A 16,475-nucleotide genomic window follows, 5' to 3' on the forward strand; every position below is an offset into this window, starting at 1 on the left:
AAGTGCAAAAAGTAAAATCATAATACAGATACTGAGCAAACTACACAAAAGTACAGAACAAAGCAGCGAACAGGGCGCGCAGCGCCAACAGCGCTTCATAGCGAATCAGCTCTTTATATTTTGCTTAATTGCATATTTAAATTCGCTTAAACAACTATAGTAGCAGCACGAATAATAAAAAATGATAGTGATTGTAGCAAAAACAAAATAATAATAAATACAAAGTGGGAAATAAATGAAAAAATCAAACGCCAAAGCTTAGAGCCAGGCAAACAAAAGACTTAAGCCACGAACTTGCGCTCAACAAGTACAATGTACGCTCTTCTCCCTGAAATGAGTAATACAGTGACGTCAAAGGGACGGTTTATTGTGATATAGTAGCAATAGCAATAGCCGGTTGTTGTTGCCGTAGCTAAATGCTCAATCGTAAACAAACGTTGTGCGACCCAAAAGAGGCGCTGTGACTTTTTCCTTTTCTTTTACATGGTGTTTGTGTAAAAGGTGTTAATTTACAAAATTGCTTGTTAGCAGAGTTTATAGTTTTGGCGTTTGTTATAACTTATGTTTTCATGTTTTACATTTGCTGAACCTTTAAGCTCGTAGGAAAGATTTTAACGCCTTTAGTTGGTTTCATCCACAAGCAGGCAGTGAAGGTCAAATACAAATTATGGGTAAAATTGATTTGTTAAACGCAGTGACATTAAAGAACTGATATGCACAACCGAAAATAGTGAGTAAAGAAATTAAAGTTTAATATAATTTCGAATTAATTTGGTAAAATCAATTAGTTCTTGGACTTACCGACTGAATTAAAAATTAAATTAGAAGGTTATAAATAAAAAAATTATCGGAGATATGTGTCTAGGTATATGTCTATTATTATGTCTATGTTTATTTCTATTCCGTTCCATTGCATCCCTATAAAATTATTCTCACTCAAAAACTGAAGTTATTGAAGAGCTTGGAGTTTCGATAATTTCAAGATATTGTGACATTGAATGGCCTCTAAAAAGTTGTGATTTAACAACACTAGACTACTTCTTGAAGTCACTGGTCTCTAGCAATAAACCAGACTCTCTTCAAGCGTTAGAAGTCAATATTGAACGTGATATTCATGACATACAACTTCATCAGAGCTATCGTCACGTTATCTTAATGTGGATCTATGGTTTATATCTTGCTTTCTGTTGGCTATTTTATTCCTCTATGGACTGTTTTTTAGTAAAAATAAAGGAAACTTACATCAGAGAATATTAGAATCACCCCGTTCGTGAATTTTTTAACAAGTTTCCAAAGCAGAATGAAAATCAACAACAAAATCTGCATAAACATTCCCTCATTAGTATTTGCTATAATTTCGAAGTTTAACAATTTGATTGATAGCCGTTCAGAGTCGCGTGGGCTGCACACTCGCGCTTCTTATTTGAATTTTTTCCGCACTCAGCTGCGAGCGTTTATAAGTCTTTGGCGCATATTTTTTATTCAGTTAACAGCGTCAACGAGTACGCAGCTTAACACTTCCCACTTTTTCTTATTGAATTTCGACTGCTTACAATGTGGCTGCCTAAATAAATATGTATGTACATACGTCCAAGTTACATACGTGGGAAAATTTGTTTCCGTATTCTCTGCCCGGCTCTTCTTTTTACTACTACACGGCGGGTATCAAAATAGTAATCTTAGAACGTTTTATGACTCTTTAAATTTTCATGCGACACGTTTTGTCATTAGCATTCGCTACGTGTCCACTTACTTACATTTATATGCATTTCATATCAATTCCTGAATACGATTATTTCCTAGAGTAGCTGCCAAATGTGGAATGTAAATAAAATGTGTACTGAGTAGTTAAGGCTGTGTTTTGTTGGTCTAGTTCACGTGTATGTGTTATTCGCTAATTACGTTAGCATCATTGCAGAATTTAATAATAATAAGAATAGAAAACAGGCGAAAAGGCGAAAAGGCTTCACAATATAGCAGATTTGATCCCTTAAACAATCTATTTTTATACTTTCACAGCGTGTTTTTCAGGGAGTATACTAGTTTTGCTCACCTATATACTCCCTTAATTAGAGAAGGGCTTTTATTGATTTAAATTTTTTTAAAAAGTTTGCGCAGCCTTGCTGTATTTCACGAACCAATAAAACTTCTTTTTCAACGAAAAACACACATAACGGTTATGTTGAATATTACAAATTGGACAATGGGTCTTAAGGTATGTCATCTCACATCCAAAAATAGGTTAAATCGGAATTACTTTCATTCGCAGTAAAGTTGTAAAATTAACACATCTCCTAAATAAACTTCTAAATATATACAGTATCCCCCGGATAATTTCACTTCAAAAATTGCACAATATTTTATTCAATTAACCGGGGAATCAATTAACTGCTACTCGTTTAATTGAACAATTCGTTCAATTACAGGAATCCCGCTTAATTGGACTACCTAACCAATTAAAAAATTCATAGGTGCACTTTAAGTATTTATTTAGTTTTTGGTAATAATAATTAAATAATAATTTAACCTTTAAACGGAAAAAAATATAAGGAACAGAAACAAGACAATGCACTTATATATTTAGAGGTCATTGTTGTAAAAAAAAAATAAACTTAAAGAACAAAATCAATTCATATTATTGTGTATAGGCAGTACTTGCATTCACACATTAAGAGATCTTACTAACACTTTTAAAATGTTAATTTAGGAAGTCTGTAATTTTGTTTGTACATAAATTATTCAATCTACAGGAAACAGCATGCGATTCTATATTTTCTAATTCATACAAACCCTTTTTTTTGTGAATAAAAATTTGTTGAATCATCAGCCCCTCCAAAATATCTTCACCAATAAATATATACTTCCAATTGCTTTGCAGAGATGCCAACTGCTGCAAAATATGTATATATGTGCGCCAATGTCTGATTATTTTTTTAACGAAAGAATTTTGGGTAATTAACCGTAGGAAATTAAAGGTATATATTTTTTTTCAATAACACATATTTTTAAACGGGCTCAATCGAGCGGGAAAATTTGCATGTATTTTGTTTGCAATATATTTTTGAGCGATCAGGTGATTCAAATAAGCGGGAAAATCAAGTAAGTGGGCCAATTAAGCGGAGATACTGTAATAACGAGAACAAAACTTGATACGAAAATCGCAACAGAAAAAAATACAAAAGAAGAAGTTCATCGATAAGCAATACGCCGTTAAACCGGAAGTATTCGGTCTTCGAGCAAAAGAGAATAGGAAATATGAAAAAAAACACAAGCAACAAATGGTAACACAGAAATAAGTTTTTGCACAATGCTAATAAAAACTGCACATAATCGTAAAATGTCGATCGCAAGCGTAAACATGCGCGCCAAATGCCGAGACACAACGGGCAACACAGCGCCCACAGAAATTTATGCGCCGCCACGGAGCAGTTGAACTATGCAGTTGTTTATCTGCTCGTTGCCAAGAGTATGTGCGAGTAAAAATGCAAAAACAATAGCAACAATGTAAACGAATTTCGATATAGTTTTTTATGGCCGAAGTAGCAAAACGCCTGCCAGCAGAACCGTGGAGGCAAATTTGGACGTCAGTGAACATGTCAACCGAAACCAATAAAAAACCACCTTAACTTGACAAAAGTCAAAACAATGCCAGTAGCATTTTCGTTTTCGCTTTCGTTTGAATTTTTGTTTTCTATTTTGCTTAAAATTCCTTACAGCTTAACTGCTTTTCGAATTGATGCTACCGATCGACGTTCACGCAAAATATTCTGGTCAAGGTGAGCCGCCTACGCCCTGTTCAAGTAGAAAAATTAAATGTAAAAAATCTGCTACTGCGTCGTCGTTTGACCTACCCAACTATTTTAATTACTTGCTTGCCAACGAAAACGTGAGATTCCATTCCACCACTTCCTTTCACAGAATATCCGATTTTATAATACTTTTTTTTACATATATTTTTATATTTATATTTTTGAAATATTTTTTGAAGACAAAAGAGCTCCATTCCTTTCAATAATCCTTCTTTAGTGTGAAATTTCTTTACACACCACTATAAACTCGAAAAACTTCTGTTGACGTTAACTTCTATTGTACCGAAGCAGAAAACAAAAAATAATCATTAAAACTCAAAAGGTTACAAAATGAGTATAAAAAATGCATTAAAAAAAAATGACGGAAAGTCGAATTCCTTTGTCGAGCGACGCGCCAGCCTTTCGTACCCGCAACATGACGTCACGGCATTCCTAAGTGACAGAAAAATATGAAATAATTAAAGTAAGATTTTCAAGACTAACTGAAAGCCTCTGTATTGACTTTACTGGAATAAACTTTTTTTCGCAACGGAGAAAATGAGTTAATTGAAATCTAAAAGAACAAAATTGCATTGAATGTTGTTGTTTTACAATTAATTCATAAAATCACCAACTTCTCATTTAAAACACGTAGTTATCCACCATGCACCGACCTTTAAACATTGAATTAATTGTTGTTAATTCAGTGGTAATTAAATAAACATTTCAACTAATTAACTAAAATACGTAGTAATTATAATGGGGATATAAAATGTACTTGGCCACTGATATGGAAAATAAGTGCGAGTCGCCAATGCACCAAATATATGCATATACATAATCAAAAGGTAAATATATGCAAATATATACCCGCATTTAAGTACATATATACGCTTACCACCGAAAGGGGCGTGCTTTGCAAGGCCTAACGGTCAATGGCATTAATATCTTAATCATAACGTGTTTGTTGTCATGGCAAAATAACGCAGCTGGTTTATAGTCACGGCCAAGGTTATTATATTGCAGACTCTTTGAGTGAACCATATAAGAGTGAATTTACTATTTGAGGGGGATTTTTGGTGGAGAGACCTCAGTATAAGAAAAAAAACATAAAATAATATATTGATGAAAAAGGGTTTTGTCGATATTTTTTCATTATTTTCTTTCCGCTCGTTGATTCATCATAATTGTGTATGTGTTTTTGCTTATTAATAAGAAATGCCATTATGTAATGCGCTATCTTTCACCAAAAATTGTTTCACTTTTCGGTAAATTATCTATTTTTTATATTATATTTGCCGCTATTAGGTTATTTATTGAGTACTCATTAATGCACGGTCTAATATACCTATGACCTTATTAGATTACTTACATATAAGACAAAAGTACCTAACGATAAAAAGGTTAAACCGACAATCGATTAATATCTATGATGATCTATATAAGTGAAGTGACAGTATATTCAAAATGGAAAACAAGAATTCTTTTTAGTTTTCAGACCCGCTTACTATCAGACGACAATTTGGAGACTAAAGACTAGAAACTGTATTGTGAATAGTAACTTGTACTTATTTTGATTATATTTTTTGCATGCATTTTCATATTTTTGACAAAAGTTGAAAAACTGAAAAATAATAGTTTACATATAAACTCGCCCCGTACCAAAAAGTTGCTAAATCACGAAATGAAGAGACATTTCGTTAAGTTAAATAAGCGTGTATTTCACATCAATAATTATGTATGTATTTGGCAGAGTTCGTTGGCCTTCATTTGCAAATTATGTTCGGAAGTGAAGCGAAAGCTGATAAAAATGTAATTAAAGAAAAGTTATTTTTTATGATCTTAATATATTTACTAATATGTACATACATAGGAGGTTATGTTGAATAAAGCCCATTGATTTTTATCGAAATTTACAAAGAGGTGAGGGTGAAATATGCAATTAACGGATCTTTTAAGGTAATTAAACTTTCTCCTAATAATATTTGTCCTTCAAGCAGATGTGGTTACCTGCTAGTTTAGAATGATCAGCAGCAAACTTAAAGACAATAAAATGCAACCTGTCTCTATGGCAGCGTTGAAATCAATCAAGTACGATTATTGTATTCAATTACATGTAGTTTTTCAAGTTTTCTTTTAAGTGCTACATATAAGATGTAGGTGTGTGCGAGCAATGACATTTTGCACAAGGCAATTACATTGAAGAACTTAAAATTATTCACGCCTCAAAATGCAACTTCGTGAATTCCACACCTTTCACCGCGCAACAACGGCTGCTTCGACTCTGCTAATATCGCCGCCTGGTGTGACTTGTTGCGATTGAAGTGGCAGTGGCATCGATTTCGGTTTGAAAATTTTTTGTAAATTCTTTTTCTCCAGCTGCTTGATGTCCAAGGCCGTAATTGCGGCTGCGGTAAATTTTAAAAAAAAATTTGCCAATTTTTTATTTATTTATAAACTGACTCACTAGAATGCGGTGCTCTGCTGCCATAAATACATATAGGTAAACCATTTGAGTAGTACTTATATATACTCGTATATACAATACATAATTATGGTATGATGTAATTTCAATTTAATGTTGATATGATTGGGCAATAATAAGTTTGTATATATGTGGCCATGTAAAGCGTCAATTTTATTGTGATGAATTTTAATATCGATTGTGTTGCTAAAACGATTTATCAAAATTTAATGAGCTTGAGTATGTAAAAATTGCATTACCGGTTACGGCAAGTGGATACTCTTCCGTGTATGTTGTCAGCTAAGGTCTGCTTATTCAAAAACTGTTTCAATATTGATAAAATATAAATATTGATAGCAGGTCTTTGATGAGTTTTTTGTTTTCTGCTAAAAAAAGTTCTCGTGACATTTTACTGTTGGTTCTTAATGGAAAGGACGTTGCTACCTTTTACCAGATTACCCGAAATTTTTACAATATAATATTTTATTTATTTAATGTGCTAGTTACCATACAAGGATGTGACTGAATGAAATGTTAATATAATATCTCGAAATTCTCAAATGGCCGAGAATTAGTTAATAGTTGCCCATCTTCAAACTAAGTTTTAATTATAAAACATGTTTTGGATAGTTATCTTACCATAAAAGTAGGAAATATTGATTAAAAAATTCAAAATTTAATATAAAACAAAAGTTTAATTTATTGTTATAAAATAAATAAATGATTAGAAAATAAAACAACAGAGAATATTTAAATAGGTTAAAAAAAATAAATGAATATTTTATATATTTTTATATTCTTGCAACCTGTGGCAGAGTATAATAGTTTTGTTCACCTAACGCTTATGTGTATCACCTAAAACTAATCCAGATAGCTACAGAGTTAGATATATGGATGACAGCTATGTTAAAAACTACTTAAAGGGCGATACATCAATAACCAAACGCGTCAGAGACATTAAATTTTACATTCGGGATGGCATAGAAGGGATTCATAGGAGCTGGTGTCAAAGTTGGACAATGGGCGTAGCACTACCCATCTTTAGATGAAAACATATATCTCCGGACCTACTAAACCAATTACAATGAAACTCGTTAGGTAACATAACCCTAACATTCCTATGATATAGTGCGAAAATGGGCAAAATCGGACTACAATCACACCTCCTTCCCCTTTAACACAAATTTAAATTTCATCTGATTTTATGACTTTTCAATATACAAATGTCAATATGGGAGTAAGTTATATTCCTAAAATTAAGTGAGCATGTTTTTCTATTACCGGTGCATTTTTGTGTCCAGAATGAACGAATCTTACCCTAGCCTCATATATTATAAATACTAATAATTTTCTTTATTCTAAGAAACCTTATGCCGAATATGAATGGTCAGTGTGTTAATTATTTATTTATAAAATTGCTTGAAAATGTGTTCTGTAGTATACTTGAACAATACCAAAGGTTAAGGCAACAAGTTCAGACTTTTTTCTGCCTCCAATAAACCCTGTTTAGTGATTTCCGAGTTTCCAGCTGACTTTAAACCGTTTAGGTTGGTCAAAATTTGTGATATTTTAATAAAAAACTGGAAAAACTTTCTTAAAAATATGTGGTTTAGCGCTGAACATGAATGGAATTGCTTAAGACCTTGGTCCAAAACTCTCTGGTTGACGTTTTGCACATCAATTCAATATAAAAAATTTCACTTCTTCGGTTCCGCTTATGTGAGATATATCTTAATTGAAGATGATTTTAATATAATTTTCGTTAACGCGAAATAAAATATAGTTATAGAACTAAGTGTGCCTTTAACCTATAATATAACTTAATTAAATACCAAATTTGATTGTAATACAATCAAGATTTTGTCGAATAATGAATGTTGCATTCTTTCGCAACATTTTTATACTCTCGCAACCTGTTGCTACAGAGTATAATAGCTTTGTTCACCTAACGGTTGTTTGTATCACCTAAAACTAATCGAGTTAGATATAGGGTAATATATATATAAATGATCAGGATGAAGAGACGAGTTGAAATCCGGGTGACTGTCTGTCCGTCCGTCCGTCCGTGCAAGCTCTAACTTGAGTAAAAATTGAGATATCTTTATGAAACTTGGTGGACATGTTTCTTGGTACCGTGAGACGGTTGGTATTGCAGATGGGCGTAATCGGGCAACTGCCACGCCCACAAAACGCCATTAATCAAAAACAAATAACTTGCCATAACTAAGCTCCGCAATAAGATACAAGACTGTTATTTGGTACACAGGATCACATTAGGGAGGGGCATCTGCAGTTAAAAAAGTTTTTAAAAAGTGGGCGTGGTCCCGCCTCTAATAGGTTTAATGTGCATATTTCCTAAACCGCTAATGCTATAATAACAAAATTCACTAGAAGCAAATGTTTTTAGCACTTCTATTGACGGTGTGAAAATAGTTGAAATCGGGTGGCAACTCCGCCCACTCCCCATATAACGGTACTGTTAAAAACTACTAAAACCGCGATAAATCCAGCACTAAACACGCCAGAGATTATCTCTAAAATGGTATAAGATGACTTTATAGGAACCGCGTTCAAAATTAGTCACTGGGCGTGGCACAGCCCTCTTTTAGGTGAAAACCTATATCTTGAGATCTGCTCAACCGATTTCAACCAAATTCGGTGCATAACGTTCTTTTCATGTTTCTATGTCATAGTGCAAAAAGGGGCGAAAACGGACTACAACCACGCTTACTTCCCATGTAACACCATTTTCAATTCCATCTGATTCTTTCACTTTCCACTATGCAAATCAGGTAACAATGATTATATCGGGGTAAAACTTTACAGTCGAACTTAGACCTTCCTTACTTGTTTAACTATAGCTTTTTGTGAAGAACATTTTTTATATAAAAAAAATAAGAATTAGTTAAAATCGTAAAATACTCAAAAAACCTTGTTAAATTTAATAAATAAGTTTGAAATTCAAAAAGCTACCCACAAAAACTAAATTAATGATACATTCATTTCAACTAAAAATATAACATTAATTTTTTTCCACCAATAACGATATTTATTTAATAAAATTTTATTATCATTTTATTATAATCCAAAAATAGTAAATCGTCAGATATATTTCATTTAAAACTACCAAAAAATTTGCTTTAAAAATTAAATTAAAAAATATATGTATTTTTTCATAAAATTATATTTCAAAAACTTGTTTTTCCATATTTTTTCCCGATCTATTTTATTTACTATGCTTTTAATTGATTCCAATAAATTTATTTTAAATTAAATTAAAAATTATCCTTGAACTCAGACACTGAACCAGATTCTGTCCCAAATTTAATATTTATATTGGCAATAACTTTACTGTATTTACTATTAAGTTCTGGTACATACCATGAATACATATCTACACATTAACATATTAACTGCCTGTCCTTAAAAATCATAAGCATAGAAATAAATATTGTACTTGTATCAAAAAATTATCAATCACTGACCTCGAAAAAAATGACTGACGTTGATATTTTGAAATGGTCAGCCAAGTGCTAATATTAATTAAAATCCACACCGATTAGTCATAAAAATTTAAAACAACAATAAAACGTTAAACAAAGTTATCTAAAGAAAATATGCCATTAAATTAATTCGTACAGCTGCCTTGCAGTCGCGCTCTTATATGGTTGTTTCTCGGCGTATATTTATTGTACGCAAAACATTGCATACATTTAGGCGCTGTTGTTAGAATTATTTAATGCACATTACATGCTGCCTGCTAATACTAAGTAGCTAAATAAATTATTTTTCTCTTCCTCTCTCTTCCTCTAGGACAAATTGCTGAGCAAACTAGAAGAAAGCGAACCGGATCCACCAACTTCGCAGGAAGATGAATGTGTTATCTGCATAAATGCGCGTGCGACCATGCAAACGTCACCATGTGGTCATCGTGTTGTCTGTCGTCGATGCTTTGTCAAGACAATACAAAGTGCCGTAGCACAGCGACTGCTACCACTACGCTGTGTGATCTGTCGTGCACGTGTGAATCGCCTCACCTCCAGCTCGGGCACTTGGCGCATACAAGAGTCGGCGAGCAGCTATTCCATGGGTGCCAAAAGTTGGGCTTCCGCTGGTGTCGGTGCGGGTGGCGTGCACGCCTCAGCTAGTTCCTATTCGATGGGCGATGCGCATAGCGGCCACCATGCCTTCCATCCGCATCCCGCGCTGCATGGTCGTTATCCCCGCAGTCCGAATGGTGGCGACCATGTTGCACAATCGGATAGTTTGTATTCGATGAGTTCGACGGGTTCATCGTCACTGTCGGGAGTCTCACATATGTCCGCCTACTCTAAGACGTCTTCCATTTCGAGTGGACTCTGCTCACCCGCCTCACCCATATCACCATCTGCCATGTCAGCGTATACACAGACACCGGTGCTGAATAATCATTTGGCGCCACCCGGCGCATCGACATCACATGGTACACTCACGCCATCGCCTTCCGGCTCATCCGTTTCAGGTTCACTCTCGCCACGCGATGACCATGAACATCATTCCCATTCACACTCGGGTGGTTGTCCGGCGGGCTGCTCGGGTGCTATACCGCGAAAGCCACTCAATTCTTTGAGTAATTCTTCATCGAGCGGTTCGAGTATTAGCAGCTGCAGCAGTTTTCCGCCCGTTACGCATACTTATCCCGGTCGCCGTTATACCAAGGGACGACTGACGGATCTACAAAATCGACTGCCACCAATTAAGGAGTTCCGCAGTCCAGCCAAAGTGCCACATCCTTCGCCAGTGCACATCAGCAATCCACGTTTTCGGTGCGTACTCAAGTTAACTTTTCAAAATATTTAAACCATTATGGTTTTATTTACAGTTATTCTTCTTACACCAAATCCTCATCGAGTGCGCATGAAATTACTCCTTTGCTATGCGAACCTCCTTCACCTCCCAAAAGACCCATGAACATACTGGCGGGTTCAGCTTCAACTAATGGTTTGTGTCCACCGCCATTAAAGGCTGGTGGCAGTGCCAAAATTAGTCCTCTGGTGTCGAAGAACTCTCTGCCAAAGAATGCATACACTGTGGGTAATAAGGATAAAAAGACGCTTATAAATAGTACCAGCGGCAATACCGCCAAAGTGAATGGGAAGCTTTTAAGTACAACAACAAACAACAGTAATAGTAAGAAGGCGAATTACGATGCTAACGGTAATAGCGTTTTAACGGCGTTAACCTCTATACCGAAATCGTCTGCGTCGAACCAAAACAGCAATAATAAATCGTATTCAGCACCAACCTCACGCTCCAACTCTTCCAACCGAAGTTTTCCACTATTCTCCAATACCAATAGTAATCACAGTAAGTTGAAATTTTGGGAAATGTACACTCAAATAAAGAGAAGCTTGAAGTAAATAAAATTAATTTCATTCAATTATTCGATGTTACGCTAAACCATCAGAGGATCTTGGTAAAATATCATTGAAACGCATATTCCGATTGCATTTTTAATTGTATCCACTTTCTCTCCCTTTTCTAGGACCATAATATAAAATAATACCCATAATACAACAGATCGATTTAGTATTCATAATCCTACAGAAGTAAAAGAACATTAGCTATTAGCTTTAAAAAACTGAAATTAAAAATAGAAGTCGAATCCCGAACCCATGACCACTGACCTAATCTCAAGCTATTGCTTCTATTATTAAACTTTCTCGGATCGATTTACATAAACACTCTAACTACTTGACTTCTCTTCTTTTTGAACCAGTTATAAGTTCATTTAAAGTCCCTTCAATTCTAAACCCTTATTCAATATTCTTTTTCATTTTTAGTTACCAGGCATCGTAACCAAGCTCCGACTGTAAGCTTTTATAAATATTGTTAAATTTTCTTTGGATGCACTATATTTTCATAGAAAACTGCAGAAATGGCGTTGCATATTATTATTCAACTTAGTATAGTATAAACCCGGTACCAAACGAAGTAAAGACTCTTATATATAAACAGAGGGTTCTCATAACGCACTTGAATTTCCCTCTTCCAAGTTTTCGAAGCAAATATTTTAGTCCCTGAATTTTGTTTCAGTATGAAATATGTGACTATTTTTAAGAGGATCGTCCTTAAAGCTGTTTAGACGAACACTAAACTCTATAAATTCAGTAAATTATAAAAATATATATCGATTTTGCGTCAAATGTATTGTTCTACGCTTTAAGCCTACTAATCACAAACGAATTTGATAAGAGAAGTATAAATATACTCCCAGGATTATCTTTGCCAGCCGAGGGAAGATCGCTGTTAGACAGACTTTTTTTTATTGAGATAATTGACGCTCTATTTAGCAGCAATTATTTACAAATACATATGTGATTACACTATGCTCTCACTTAATATATCACTTTTATCTCTTCGTCACTGCTTGCAATCGAACTTGGTTCCCTCAATGTCTAGAGTTCAAACTGCCTTTAATTTGTCACTCTTAACAAAGTTTTTAAATTATCTAAAAACAGTGTAATATCTATTATCAGGAAACTTTTAAATAGCAGAGTAATTTCCATCACCGCCTCCAATTATATGTGATGACAGATAATTTTAATAATTTCCGCACGCTCTCCAACTCTTCTTCATTCTACAAGTATATATGTATCTATCTATGAGTACATTTCTTTGTTCTCTTTTGTTTCACATTTTGCAGAGGAGAAAGCCGACAATAAGAAGAATGAATCTATGGAGCGTAAAAAGAAGGAGGAGAAACTTAAAATGAAAGCGGAAAAGGAAGCGAGAAAGGTGGGTGTACGTCAACGTGACGATACTGCAACGACACGAACTAACGGTGTTTGTAAAGATGAACATAACAAAAATACTAAGCAAAATAATATAAAAAATGTTGGTGGTGATAAAGATGATTATGAGGATGATGATAAAGAAGATGATGCACAGAACGTCAATGATGGTCGCAATGGTGGTGGTGTTGGTGTCGGTGGTGGGTTATTTTGCTTGTATAGTGGTTTGGCTGCCTGGAAAGTAATGTCGGTAATTGGTCTATCACACACAACTTGCATTTTCATTGTTGAGTTGCACTTCTTTTTTCGCTTATTCTTTTTACCTTAAAATTTGCCTTCAACCTTGATGTATTCTTTCTGTTATCTTAATGCACCGTTATGTAGTTTTTTAAATTTCGTGTGAAATAGCTTTATATTTACTATATGTATGGCGTTTATAATAAGGTTTAAAACTTTTCCATCATCAAGAGCCAAGGGAAAGCAAAATCTTGATCTTCTAGTTCCTAGCGCCAAACATATGTCGAAATCGATGACTGAATATATAAAAGTGCATTATTTTCTTCTACATGAACCAATATCACTACAAATACTGAGCCAATAATGCTTTATGTTTTAAAGCGTATTTTAAAAAATAATTATAGACATATCGGCCTTTTATCTGACATGTTAAAGTATTTTATTAATTGCAAACCCAATAATTCTAAAATAACTTCAAAAGGACAACAAAAACTGATCAGTAAGATCATAATTCTTGGAAATTAGAATATGTAATCACACAAAAAGTCCTAAGGCGGCCACGTAATCAAATTATTTTGAATCCATGACCATCAGCATAGTAGGCCCGTTGTGGACTATAATCGCACAGAAAGCTCTGTGGCGTCCATATAACCAAATTGTTTTTGACCCACCCATAATAAGCAGAGTTGACTCATACTGGACTTCCACACCAGTGACAGACACCAAAATCCTTCTATTCCTGCAAGAAAAGTACTTTTTGGTTCAAGAGTGAGAGCCAGTTCTTTTCGGCCACTACTTCATTTGCGATTCTTGAGTTTAACTAAATAATAATAGAAGTTTAACACTGATTTGCGAGTAACTATTCCTTCGTGGAAGAAATTTCCGGCCAAGGCCAAAGTTTTTTTCCAACTCGCAGTGACCCGATAGCAAGCAAATTAAAAGATCTCGTTTGCATTTCAGTCATTATAAAATATCTTAATGTTCAAAGGAAGCTTAGACTCTGAATAGGCATGAGAAAGTCTTTATCTGATCTAATATAAACTTCCCATTTTTGTCCCTACAGCATTAAGGGAAGAGTAGCCCGCCAAAGAAACAATTCTAGAAAAATTAACAAAATGCCTAATTGAATGGGCTAAGGATTAGTATCTAATTTAGTAAAGAGTTTTTGAGGCCTTAGCATATTTAATATACGTATAAATTTATCCATTATCTTTACGTACTAATTTCTTATTTTTTCAACTTACACATTTTGTATTCATTCTTACATAAATGTTTGTAGCCTAGCCTATAGCTATTTTATTCCTCTTTTTGGCCTTTTATATTCCAAAGGAATACCTTTTAATACAAAAAGTAGGTTTAAAAGCACTTTAATAGCGCTCTTCCGCTATTCTTTAATCTCTATAAATACTTTAATAGACCTTTTTCTGTTTTCTTCGTGTCATTGTTCTCAACTCCTTTTCATATTCATGATTTTTCATTCTCCACCTCTTAACTAGTCTAATTCTACACAATTTTTAAGTTTGTCACGAAGTTTGTAACAACCATAAGCAAGAGTCGGAGACCATATAAAATATGTATATATAAATGATGAGAGTGAGGAGCTGAGTCAATTTAGCCATGTCCGTCTGTTTGTCTGTATATACACGAACTAGTCCCTCAGTTTTTGAAATATCGATCTGAAAATGTTTACACGTCCTTTTCTTCCTAAAAACTACTCATTTGTCGGAACCGCCGGTATCGGAACACTATAGCATATAGCTGCCATACAAACTGAACGATCGGAATCATGTTCTTGTATGAAAAGACTATTTTTATTTGACTAGATGTGTTCACAAAATTTGGCAGGCATTACTATCCAAAACAACGGTATAATCATATCAAAATCAAGTTTTTGTATAGAAAACTTTTTTATTTGTGAAAGGTATAAAATCGGTGCAATCGAAGTTAACGTTTTTATACTCTCACAATAAGTTGCACAGAATATAACAGTTTTATTCACCTAACGGTTGTTTTATAAACTTAAATTAATCGAGAGAAATATGGAATTATATATATATATATACATATAAATGATCAGGGTGACGGGACGAGTTGAAATCCGAGTGACTGTCTGTCCGTGAAAGAGCTAATTTTAGTAAAAATTGAGATATCTTGATGAAACTGTCGAGTCCACAAAGTGCCATTCAACGAAAACTTATAAAGTGTCATAACTAAGCACTAAAAACTGTAATTTGGTGCAGGGGATCGCAATGGTGAGGAGAACTTGTAGGCTGAAAATTTGCTTAAAGTTTGCGTGGGCCCGTCCTCAAAATGGTTAAATGTACATATCTACCAAACCACTACGGCCATCTCAACCAAACTTGCTGAGAAATTTCAACCAAATTTGGTGAGGTTACACAATTATTACTATTGCACACTATGGAAATGGGCAGAATCGGTTGGCAACGCTTGCCTACTTCTCGTATAACAAACTTTTAAATTCCATCTGATTACTTCACTTTACACTACACAAATCAAACACTAATGAAGTTATTAGGGAAAACTTTGCACAAATAGTGTCCCCAAGATATTTAATCTAACGCCCTGAAATTGTTGAAATCGGACTATAACTTTTTAAAGACCCAGACACCAGATAGGTATTTTAATGAACACATCGGTCAGTCTTTGAGTTCTAGTATTGAAATTCGGGGAGAATATTTTTGTGATAACAGCATGCCCTTGTGTCAAAAGTGGGTAAAATCAGGTCAATACTTCCGATTACACCCGAACTTCGAGCTTTCTTACTTGTTTCTTGTTGTCTTTATTTTTGAATTTTCCCAGCCACTTAATTGCTAATCCATTTTATAGTATATATGCGTGTTGTTACCTTTTTTTTTGCTCAATCGTGTGCCATTTTATTGTTGTTTATTATATTCAGCAACTATTTGTTTTTTAGAGCTTGCTTTAAATGTGTGTTGGGAGCTCCTTCCCTTCCGCATTTCCTTTAGTTTATTTATGTCCTTTTGTTCCCGACAACAACCGCCACAAAATGTGCCACACACGCAGACACTAACAAATATCATAGCTAACAGGAAGAGAACTCGATGTTGCCGTACGGTTGTATGACTGAGGGAAAGGACAAATAGGCGTAAAGCCATATGCACCACATACACAGGGTTGCTTTTGTTTAATATTCAAAACTTTATAGTTTTCTATGTGTAGCATGTCGCATGC

General features: G+C 34.4%; 1 protein-coding gene across 3 annotated transcripts in view; it reads left to right on the top strand.

Moving 5' to 3' along the window:
• Positions 1–16,475, top strand: part of LOC106614505 (protein split ends) — a 99,429-nt gene that overhangs the window by 78,174 nt on the left and 4,780 nt on the right. The window contains exons 2-4 of one of the 3 annotated variants that reach the window (XM_036369214.2): positions 10,066–11,057; positions 11,114–11,598; positions 12,938–13,275. In XM_036369214.2, the coding sequence (XP_036225107.2) occupies positions 10,066–11,057; positions 11,114–11,598; positions 12,938–13,275 (1,815 nt within the window). The remainder of the gene's footprint in view (positions 1–10,065; positions 11,058–11,113; positions 11,599–12,937; positions 13,276–16,475) is intronic. The other 2 variants (XM_036369215.2, XM_014230287.3) reach the window with 2 other exon arrangements.

Source organism: Bactrocera oleae, chromosome 4 (assembly GCF_042242935.1).
Source record: "Bactrocera oleae isolate idBacOlea1 chromosome 4, idBacOlea1, whole genome shotgun sequence".
Classification (NCBI taxonomy): Eukaryota; Metazoa; Arthropoda; class Insecta; order Diptera; family Tephritidae; genus Bactrocera; species Bactrocera oleae.